Source organism: Pterocles gutturalis, unplaced genomic scaffold, assembly GCF_000699245.1.
Source record: "Pterocles gutturalis isolate BGI_N339 unplaced genomic scaffold, ASM69924v1 scaffold22137, whole genome shotgun sequence".
Lineage (NCBI taxonomy): Eukaryota > Metazoa > Chordata > Aves > Pterocliformes > Pteroclidae > Pterocles > Pterocles gutturalis.
In genome coordinates this window covers 50,389-62,168 of record NW_010108438.1, presented here as the reverse complement: position 1 = coordinate 62,168, position 11,780 = coordinate 50,389, and the positions used below count along the sequence as shown (strand labels likewise).

At 34.5% G+C, this 11,780-nt stretch overlaps 1 protein-coding gene across 1 annotated transcript; it reads left to right on the top strand.

The window, feature by feature from the left end:
* Window positions 1–1,721: 1,721 nt before the first annotated feature.
* LOC104461166 (myotubularin-related protein 13-like) lies at window positions 1,722–7,202 on the top strand. The gene is made up of 5 exons (XM_010072647.1): window positions 1,722–1,820; window positions 3,159–3,352; window positions 3,774–3,861; window positions 6,229–6,360; window positions 6,649–7,202. Exons 1-5 carry the CDS (start codon window positions 1,788–1,790, stop codon window positions 6,745–6,747), a joined length of 546 nt encoding a protein of 181 aa, XP_010070949.1. The 5' UTR covers window positions 1,722–1,787; the 3' UTR covers window positions 6,748–7,202.
* The last annotated feature ends 4,578 nt before the right edge of the window (window positions 7,203–11,780 follow it).

Here is an 11,780-nt window from a genome sequence, read left to right as displayed (position 1 = left end):
CTGGAAGCACTACTCATTGTGGAGCCAAAAAAGAAGGAATGTGACCCAGTTGCTAAGTAACAAGTTTCAGTTACTTCCAGATTCTACAGAGAAAGACTGTAGAAAAGTCAAGACTAGGGCAGAAAGAGAATGATCGGATTAAAAACTGACTAACTTTTAGCACTAAAGAGCTTGTATCCTTTTGCAGCAATTTGGAAAGCCTTTTACATAAAAAGTCTCTGGTAAATTGATTCAGTCATATGTATCCCATCAGGAAGCGTTTTACACTCAGCACTTTGAAAGAGGAACAAGTAATCTAGAGAAGCCTTTAGCCTGGCATGTGTTCACTGTTCCTTATTTTGTATCTACCTATGAAGATACTCCAAACAAAACTATTCTGGTATGATTTCTTGGCAGGAAGAAAATTGCATAGTATTTAACGTATATGTGGCTTTCAACTGCCTTCAGTATTTAAAACTTCTGGTTTGATTCTTGCTATTAAGCCAGATTTCTTATATTTAGTTTTACTTTTGAATTTTCTAATTTACGTTCAGCAAGGAAGAGTTTGTAGGAACATTTTGTTCCTGTTACACTGTCAAATACTGGCTTTTTTTGTTTTTTCACTTCAGAGTTCAAAATTTAGTTCAGGAGTTAATTTTCTGGTCAAAGTGGTTTTTTACCTTAAAAATATAGTCATTTTCTGTAAATCTTTCAATCGATAACAATTTCCTGAAGAAACTGTAATTCTAAAAGACCAATAGGAGTTGGAGAACATTATGAAATATACTTCAATCATTTGGTATAGTAGAAGTAAATAAAGTCAGAGCCTTACTGTCTCTGTTTTGAGAATAAATGTCTTGGCTTTTAGTTGGCTTTTATGTTGCATGGAAACTCTCTGGCAATTTTTTTTTGTTCCATCACCAATTCTTAATTGGATTTGCAAAACTGAGTTTTTAATTTGATTTCATTAAGAGTCAGATTTTCATAACAATATAGTTGTTGAAAGTAAAAATATAGAAAGGAAACATGGCAAGGAATATGGACCACACATCAAACTAATGACAAATGTATTGATGAGTGTTCACAAGTAAACATGAACTAATGAAAATGCTTCTTTTTACTTAATTTTGCAGGCACTGTCTTATTAACAGGAAATAACCCTAACTGGAGGTTATCAACATAGGTCATATTCCCAGGTTCCACAACAAGAACATGTTGTTACAGTTTGACATCTAAATTGAATAAATCTTTCTGTTTCATTTCCGTCTTTTATTACAGCTTTGTATCCCATTTATAAACCAGGGTAAATGTTAATATTGGCAATGTACAGTGTTGGTGTCACAGCACAGAATTTGTTCGTTGTAAATATTTTTATAAAATATAGCCTATCCTTATCATTATCATGTTTCTATTATGGCAGTTGGTCTTGAATTTTGTGTGTTCAGGAGAACTGTGTAGAGAATTGAAAGCAGAATGGCTCCTCCAACCTGTGACACACAAGAAGAACGATGTGGCTGATGAGGCTGATGCTGTACTTGGTTGCCTTTGACTCCTAAGTCTGGTTGATCTCAGTTTACAGCTGGTTTGACAGAGGTTTTTGTACTTTACTGGACAAGGTGGCCAAAAAGTTCCCTGCATAAAAATATTGACTAGAAGATGGTTGTATTAAAATGATTTTCAGGAAGTGATCAGTTAGAAATGTTTACCTTTAAGAAAACCCTTATTATTTGTTTCAGGAAATTGAAAGGTTGGAAAGTAAATTAAATCAGAGCCCAGAAAGGTGGCAGCTTTTGTGGGAAAGGGTCAAAATGAATCTAAAGGATGACACAAGACAAGACAATGTAAGTAGTAAAAGAGCTCATCCAATAGAATAATTCTATTCCTGCTAGATGGGCTACCTGGGGCACTGACAAAATCACTGTATTTCTTGGAGTAAAATACTGCTTTTGAAAAATTGAATATGTTATTCTAACCCATGATACTGGCTCTGTATATAGAACAATATATGTATGTAGAACAATATATTTATACTTGTGCTGTTTATCTAATTGCTTTTCCAGAGCAGATTAAGGCATACAGACAAAACGAGCATGAGCATTTTACTAATACACAAATACATGATTTTATATATTTAAAAGATTCTTCAAGTACAAAAAACCTCAGTTCCTGAAAGTAGCCAAAAGGATATCACAGAGTTTCAGAGATGAGTAAAAATGGAATTTTTGGAATTGTAGATTCTAGTAAGGGTAGGAAGTGTTCATGCTTGTGTTTCCAATTCGTGACTTCCAATTCCAATGCTTGCAGTAAAAAGAATAGCTAACAATATAGATATTTTCTACGTCAAAGGCTGCCCCTTTGCTGTCTACATGCCCTAGGAAGAATCTTAGATACTGCTTTGTGTGAGCTTTCCCTATAAACTTGACACAGTGAGTTATCAGCTCAAGACTGTACCCTAACTCTTTGGCTTCATGTGCCTGTTCAAATTTGCCAGCCTCCATGCAATGGTTAGTCCGCAGCACTACTTTTTGTTGTTGGTCCTTTGCTCTCAGGAAAGCAATATACTTTATGTCTGCCAGAGTCATTCAAGCTCACTTTATACACTGGCTAAATTGAAAAAAAGTTTTATACTAGCAAAGCAGAGGATTTTTTTAATTTTAATTTAAAGTGAAAAGAAAATGCAAGTATAAATATACCTAGTATCAGTCTCCTGTCCTAGCTGTTATTTAAGGATTCTCAGATAAATGCAATAGCTAAGAGCTAGCCCCAGTGAACGCTATTTCTAGGATGCTGTCATTTAGATTAAGACCAAATTCAGGTTCCCTCCTGTTCCAGGATATAGGGGAGGTTTATATTGGATTTTAGGAAAATTTGTCTTCACCGAAAGGGTTGTCAAGCATTTAACAGGCTGCCCAGGGAAGTGGTTGAGTCACCATCCCTGGAGGTATTTAAAAGATGTGTAGACGTGGTGCTTAGGGACATGGTTTAGTGGTGGACTTGGCAGTGTTAGGGTAACAAGTTGGACTCAATGACCTAAAAGGTCTTTTCCAACCTAAACAATTCTATGATTCTAATTCACAACTTAACATGTTGTACCATGTATTTTCAGTATAATGTTGCAACAGTCTCACAATGCAAGACACTTTGCATTTCCTTTTCTCTTTTATTTTCATCTTCTGTAGCTCCGGAGACATCCTTCTGGCTCCTCAGGGATGATGTCAGCTAATCTACATTCCTATCAAAAGAGATCTTTGTTGGAAATACCTGACGGTGGGCTGGGTGAGGAACAGAGTGCAAGCATCTCTCCCTCAAATGGAGTAGATAGAAGAACAACTACGCTATACAATCATTTCACATCAAAGAATGATGAAAATAGGTAAACTGAAGAGTTGTTATGAACCTTGTATTAGATTTGTACAAGTCTCCACTGTAAGAAAAAAAAAAAGAAATTTTCTTATGCACAGAATGCTTTGTGACTACTTTATTCCTTCTTTTTGGTTTTGATTACATTTAGTTGTCTCGATGGGTGGGCCTCTGTCTCCTAGCAGTATCATTCAGTCTTCCCCTTTATATGTACAAGCAAATTGTAGCTGCGCATTTAACGCATCCTGAGTACTGAGATGATGTTTATCAGTGTATCACAGTTACCAATAATGAAACTATTGGATTAAAACCAATTTGTTGTACTGCAGTAAAAGAAGTGTTTGAAGATGTATGTAGTCATTTTGAGGCTTTTATATATCACCAGTATTCGTATTATGGAATCATATGCCATTTGTTTCTTCCATACCTTTCAGATCTTTTGAAGGTACGCTATACAAAAGAGGAGCATTACTAAAAGGTTGGAAGCCTCGCTGGTTTGTGCTGGATGTGACAAAACACCAGGTAAAACCTTTTCAGATAATGGATGTTTCTATGACTAGTTTGCTGCATTTTTTATTTACTGGGTTTGTATTGATTTGTTTTACAAGTAATACTAACAATGATGATTTTCAGATGTGTGATGTATGTGTTACATCCTTATAGACCATATATCTATGTTTATCTTGTGTGTCTTGTAGCTGATACAGCATTCTGAATGGACAGAGGTTTTTTAGTATTTTGTTTTTTTCAAAACACTGATAACTGTTTAGCACATAATCTTGAAAGACTTCTTGGGCTGGAAGTCATACATTATTGTTTGGGCCCAAACAGTTTTTGCCTGCTTCATACCTCAGGAAAAAAAAAGCCAGATAGTGCCTGAGGACATTTTCTGGGCATTGTGGTATACAAGCAATTTTTTTAAGCACTGCTAACTATAGAGTGTCACTAAGCAATTAAGTGGTGAGCATAATTTGCCCTTTAATATGACCTCTTTAGTTTCCAAATAACTAAAAATTCTTTCTGAACTAGAGAGTGAAAAACTTAGAAGGTATTTCCTAGAGTGCAATTGAGATGCTGAGAGTTGTTGTGGTAACTGATAACAAGTTTAATTCAAGCATTCATGTTGAAATTGTAGTATTGTATGCTCAGTGTGTATTTTACAGCCTCTTTGTTCCACAAGCACTTTGCCATGAGCATTTTTTCTTTGAAAATGACAGGATATTGTATACTCTGGAAAATCATAACCTGAATTGCTTCAGCAGGGAAATCCATTTACCTCACTTGACTTTTTAGTGTTTTTCTGTAACCTGTATTTGAGAAAGCTGACCTGGAATCTCTGTATGAATGTCTTTTCAAATATGGAGAACACTATCACGGATTGCTCTGAAATGTTTGAATTTTGTAAATAATTTTAAATGAGTTAAAGTTTAATCTCAAATCTGTATTTCTAAAAGTCCTGAAATGCCAAGTTCCTGACTGAACAATAATTTTGGGTGCCATATATAGGAGTATTTTAGATGATCATAGTGATGTAAATTTAGTAGCAAAATTATTCAGAAGTATTCTGACAAATCATTGTACAGCAGGGAAAACTAAAAAAAGAGGAGATCTGTTGGTCTAGACACTGTGCCCAATTTATAATGTATGCCAGAATTCTGCAGTGGAAATTTGTGGTCTCATGTACTTTAAATAATGTTAGGTCATCAGGCAGTAATCTTCATTAAGCCAAATGTTCCACTCAGTGTGGGTTGTAGCCTCAGAGACTCATGTATGCTTTTGTTTTGAAATATTAATCTATTGTAATCAATTCACTTAAAAAAAATTAGAATCATATAGTTATATAAATAGTCATATTTTAAAATGCTAATTGAGGATTTCTAGATTAATGTGGTAAAATACCAACAAATATGCTGATAATAATTATTCTTCCTGATATACAGGAGAAAAGGTTCATTTTTTCAGAAGAAAAAAATACTTTTACATTTTTTGTATAACCAAATATATCCTCCAGAGTATCATAGATGTAGGAGTAATACAGGTCAGTCTTAGTTGGAATTCTCATTGACCTTTGCTGTGAAGATTTGCTTTTCTATTTTGCATTGTTTATGGGATTTTTTTTTTAATTTTTTTTTTTTAATGAAAAGCAAGTATCAGATTTTCTCTTCTGGAACTTGTTTGCATATTGAAAGTCAGTTACCAGAGTGGTTAACATTCATATCAAAGTATCTTTACAAGGAAAAAAAAAGCGAGCTTTTTTCAACCACTAAGTGCAGTGTAGGAAAATGTAAGTTTTCTATGTAGTTTCTACTTATCTAAAATTGTACTTATATATTTGCTGATCATTTTAAATTCTTGAAATATAGAGAATAAGTGTTCTGTTAACTCCTTAGTGAAGTAAAGCTTTTGTGTTAGTTTCAATGTAATGAACAGTGAAGAGGTGGTTTCTGTTAGAAAAACTGATAAGGAATGCTGAATCCTAAAGACCAGGTTCTGCTTTCAGCCTTCACACGTCCCCTGCCCAGAAGCAATGAGTGACTATTTGAAGCTTCTCTGCTCTGAAACTCTGGTGACAAAATGCTCCTTCTTCAACTCTGTGTCTGCACAAGAGCAGACAGTGGAGATTTTGCTATTACCCAGAGAAGTAAAATAGAGAACTGGCCAGTTAAGGGCTATCACCCATCCTACCATTTTGTATATACCAAACCTATGGTTTGTGTCAGTTGTGTCTTTGAAATTTCCTATGTCTGATGTCCTCAGGTCCTAATACTATTTTGTGCCTCCCACTCTTGCCCCTCCACACCCCCAAGTTATATCCAGGAAAAGGGAAGAAAAAGTGAAAGGTCCATCTAAATAGCATATTCAGATTTTTTTTTTCCTCTTGTCATCTAGCTGCGATACTATGATTCTGGAGAGGATACAAGCTGTAAGGGACACATAGACCTTGCAGAAGTAGAAACTGTGATTCCTGCTTCTCCAACAATTGGAGCTCCAAAACATGCAAGTGAAAAAGCATTTTTTGATGTAAGTTGATCTTTATGTGAAAATTTCTTTTCTTGGTGGGTTTAACCTGCTACTTTCAGTACTGCTGGAAGATGTGAGCTAGGAAGGAGCTGTCATGCCAACTCAACACAAAAAAGTTTTTACACAGCCAGCATCTGGTGTCAATCTCGACAGCAGAAGTTAAAAGAATATTACAGTCAGACCCAATTAGTATATTGAGTATTACAGCTTAAAGTAAAGCGTGCAAGGTTTTTTTTCTGTTCCGTGTGTTGATTTGTCTGTCTTCATGTTCTTATTTTTCCTTTGCAGTTGAAGACAAATAAACGTGTATATAATTTTTGTGCCCAAGATGCACAGAGCGCTCAACAATGGATGGATAGGATCCAGAGTTGCATTTCAGATGCTTAGAAAGGAAAAACGTTCCATAACAAAGACATGTTTAAAGCACCTCTTCCTCTAAGAAGCTAAGTTCTGAAATGTTACTGACAGACAACCAGCCTTCCTTACATTTCAGCTGTAAAAGTTCATATTATGCTAAAGTTCCTTTTCTGTTTAATGATTATAACCACTGTAACTGCTGGGTTTTTTTCTACAGGGAGAACTTTGAAAAATAATCATCCATTTATCCTGAATTTCCAGTTTCTTCAGTACAATTCCTAGCTATAAAAGTGGACTGTATTTGCACTATCATCTAATCCTGGTTTTCTCATTTCAGAGCTGTTCTGTTAGGAAACATGTCCAAAGGAAATTGTAGAAATTTCCCCTACAACAGGAAGTGTATTTTCACTTTATTTATATTTTTTAGCAGAATATTCATATTTCCAAGCTAGTCATGAGTAAGAGAGAACATATCTACAATTCCTTAAAATAAATAAATAAATGAAGCTTGTGAGTCCAGTGACATACATATCAGGTTGCCAATGGTTATAGACAGTTGATATTTTTAAAGACCAAAAAGTGAAATTGCTCAATACCAGACTTTCAAGTGTCTTCTCAGTGTGCAGGTCATTCTCTAATCTTGTGCTCTACTGAGTGCTTCTGCAGTGTTGTTATGACATTGCAGATTCTAGGGATTATCTGAAGATCGTAGCACTTTGATTTCAGATTCTGTTTGCAATTAAATGGGATAAATGAAAGAAACCTGGCCAACGCTACCGAGGAGAAATGGAAGGCAACAAACTAGGAATTCAGTAGAAGAAAGATCTCATATGTGTGAGTTGTATATGTTAATTTATATGCTGTTCTGCTCACTGTAAAATAAAAATAACAAACATGATAATGCACTAAACAATGAAGCAAGCACTTGCACTGAAGTCTTTAAAATGCAGACATTTTGCAGGACAGAGGTAAGTTATTTATAGCAGAACAATACTAGCTAGTTAACAACATTTACAGATATTAAATATGTACATAATCAGGTTTGATGTGTTGTGATTTGATACTTTTTAAACATTTTTTGCACATGAATTGGAAGACTGTTTATAGATTTTTACATTTGATAAAATTGTGTTTGTTCAGCTTAAAATCCTGGCAAAACATTTTTAATAGCCCCAAATTGGTAGAAATTTTACAGTCTACAAATAGTGAGAAGATTGAGTAGAATAGTAAGTAATTAAGCCATTGTTTTTATTTTGAAATGTTAATATGTTAAATAGCACACTAATATTACAAAAAGTTTGTACATATGATTCACTATTTTCTCAGTTTTTTCCAGATGTTCTGCTTGTAATTTAATGTCAGCCTAACCAAACTGACTATACTTACAAGATTTTTCAGTTATTAAATTGTTCGTGGTTTTTTTTATAACTAATGTATTTTGTCAGAAAGGAACATAAGTTTCTCACCATACACAATAGGAAATGCAGCTGTTTTTAATGGATTTGCAAATTCAAAACAAAAATATGAAGGATTTTTCTAGCGTTTTTCAATTGACAAATTTCCACCTGTGACAATGGTGTTTGCACATTTGTATTTTTCTTTGTATATGAAGTACTTTTATATGTACTTTGTAAAATACTGATCCTGTTCTTAGGTTATATGAAAATATACATACCACTGCTTATTTTGTAACTAGTTAATTTTAACTCTTGTATGTTATGTGATATATGTATGCTAACCATCTTGTAATAAATAGACTTCTTAAGGAAAAGTAAAACCTTTCCTTTTACTGTAAAAGACCCACATGTTGAAATATTTCCATGGGCACAAGACAAATCCTTATTTACTCTGTATTAAGAATAGTGGGTGTATTAGAAACTATGTGGTCTTTTGTATATTTGTAAATATTCTTACATAAAAGTTGCACTTGAGCATCCTTAACTCAAACACTTGTCAACAGTAACACTAAAGACTAAAGAAATCAGAATTTAAAGCAAAATTATCATTCTAACAAGTCTCAATATATAGCCTTTACTAAAAGGCTAAATACATATAATGTTCATACTAAGTTGTTGAATAATGATGTTAATTTTTTTTTTAATCCTGTATGGTATTACAACATAAATCAACTGCATACTTTCACCCTGAAGCGTATCTCATTCATTTAGATCCCCTTATGCAAACATTATCTAGTTCATAAGAAATAAAGTATAAAAAAATGACAAGGTCTTACTTGAGAATGTGCATCTAAGTTGAATTACTGAGTGTAGTGTGGGATAGCAGAGTTAAAATGGAAAGGGAATGTGTGACGGAGGTGGGGGTCCTGTGACAATTCTTGGATGCTGTGGTGCTTAGATAATAAGGTTTGCATACTGAGCTTGGCATGGATGCTAATGTTGCCTTAAATGTTGATCTCAATTTTTAGTCTCTGTATTGATGGAAAATGGACTTGAGCAACTTCACTTAAAAATATACAAATAAAAGCTGAAATGAGATAAATTATATTTGTGGTGTTTATATAAGGAGTATACAAAGGACTGGTAGGCCTAGGCTCTTGGTGTGAAGACACTAAGTTTGCAGTGTCCCTGAGGATCTCTTCTGCACAAAATGAAAATTCTGAGACTTAGAGAAAATGTGGAGAAGTTAGCATAGCATAAGCTACAGCATTTGTCAGTGTGTTTGAGTTGACGCAGCAGAAGTAAAGAATTAGGAACAGAGAAATTGCTTGGGAAAAATTCTGTGTACAAAAGGATCTGTCTTCATATTCTATGGAAGTTTTCCAGAAAAAGGAACCTACCCAGGAGCAGGGGATGAGGTGAACATGTGCTCCCTGTGGATTTGTCGTATCACTGTTGCCATAGTGTGTATCATAGTATTCCTGATGTAGAAGAGAGAATTACTAGGGACTTTACATAAGGGAAGAAGACTGCTTGCCCTTTTCTGTGTTGAGTATTAAAATGCCCGCATGATAGGTGACGAGATTGACTTAGTTTAGGTTATGAAAAGTTGTTACTGGTATATTAAATCAGTAATTTCCCTTACCTATCTAACATACAAGTATTTTCTACAGAAGTCCTTACTTTTGATGGAATTTTAGAATTAGTATACTAAATAATAAAATACTTAGCATGCCACATGTGTGGGTCACTGGTTATGTAATAATACACAAACAGCTAACAGACCCAGGAACAAATGTTCAAAATTGTGTATCACATCCCACGCTCATTATTTGTATCTGATATTTTGTGAGTTGCAGACATAACAAAAATGTGGTGGTCTTGTCCAAATACTGTCATTTTGCCTTTTCATCCTGTAATATTCTTGGAGTATGTCTAAGTGGCTGCACTACATTTCTCATTTTTCATATTTATGATCATCCAAATATTTTGTCTGTTCATGATTATCCTGTGGTTGCTTTGGGGAGTCAGAAAACTGAAATTAATCTACCAGTTCCCCAGTTATGCTGAAGTTCATGCTGAGTATCACTGGCACACCTATTTTCTAGGGTTTTGTCTGTATTCGATCAGTTCTTCCCAAATTTTGGCTACTGTGCAAGCCAAGGGCAGCATTAGCATCCACATTCTCATTTAGGAAATTTTCACATTTGAGTTTTTTCACATACAACTTTTTCTTAATTGACTGTCAAATAAGGGTGCTGCAAGTTCGCCATTGTTTCCTCTCTTTACTTATTAGTCCAGCTAGCCTCAAAGGAATGGATTACTAATACAAATACTGCTGATAAGAATTGGTTTTGTGTTTCTTTTTGCATAATACAAAATCTCTAAAGACTAATTTTACTTTTTTTCATTTTTCTGCTTTAGATCTTTCCAGTCTAAGCTGATATTACTTTTCACCCAAAGGGACTCTTCAGTTCTCTAATTCACTACTCTATAAGATTGTAAGAGCAAATCAGTTAAGTGTAGTCAGCTATGGCTACCATCTTTAGCCACAATCACACTCCAGTTATTAAAACCCAGATACTAACTTCCTTTCTTACCACTGACAGTTATGGAAGTTTCTCCTTCATCACAGCCCATCAAGAGCTGAAGGGACTGAACACTGATGGAATTTCCAGTTTAGCAAGCAACTATGAAATAAACACAGCTTTTAATGAGTTGAGATTGTAATAATGCTCACTCGAGTCATTCCTGAGAAAACAAAAGAGGCTTTCTTAAACTGAGATATTTTATATCATATGTGGATTCCATGTGTTACTCCTAGAAAGTTCTCAAAACCCCATCTTGGAACAAAAGGTAAAAGCTGTGTTTTAAATGTAGACTCTCCAACATAATTTATTTGTTTATACCTTGATCTCTGTGCAGACCGTACAAAGCGGGAGATGTGCTAGTGGCAGCTGAATTTTAATTCCAGATTGTTAGTCATATCTTGCCAAAATGCTGTCTTATTTATCTTTTTCATGGTGGTCTAATCTGTTCTAATCTAATCTCTGCTTCTCTAAAATATTGCTTGTTGTCAGCATCCAATGGGAAATGACATTTTGTCCAGTTTCAGGTTGCACCCTATAGTTCAAGATTCTTACTTTCTCTACAAATTTTGCTTACATGTCAGAATTTGCATGTTTATGAATAGGAAACGTTGCTTGATTGTGGCAAGTTTACTGTTGCTGTTTTCTATTGTCTGCTCTTTGCTAAATATGTATTGTTTAGGTGTCTTCTAGGAGATTCATGGAGAGCCTATATTTTTATCTGTAAAGAAGGCAATAATAGAAGATGGAAATAGTTAGGCTAAAAGGACTATAGTATTATCCTGGAAGGAGATATGAAGGTAGCAGTTGTTTCAGGCATTGCATGGTACTTCTTCCTGCTCCTCACACTCACCTAGAAGAACTTGAGGCATTGTCTTGGTTTATTTTAAGATGTATTTACTGATGACTTATTTATCAGTGTATATTTACAAAATATTAATATATACGTTGTTTAATTAATTTCTCTCATTGTTCAATTCATTAAGGGTTTTTATATTTCAAACCCACTCAGCCTGTCACCAAACAGGACTTCCAAAACTTGTAGTGTCCCTTTGTGTTAAAAGTCTCCATTAATTGT

Excerpts from the sequence above, each read along its gene's own strand:
- LOC104461166 (XM_010072647.1), top strand. The coding sequence starts at position 1,788 with ATGAATCTAAAGGATGACACAAGACAAGACAAT. Across the intron at positions 1,821-3,158 it reads ATGACACAAGACAAGACAAT|CTCCGGAGACATCCTTCTGG; the intron begins GTAAGTAGTAAA and ends CATCTTCTGTAG. Across the intron at positions 3,353-3,773 it reads TCAAAGAATGATGAAAATAG|ATCTTTTGAAGGTACGCTAT; the intron begins GTAAACTGAAGA and ends CATACCTTTCAG.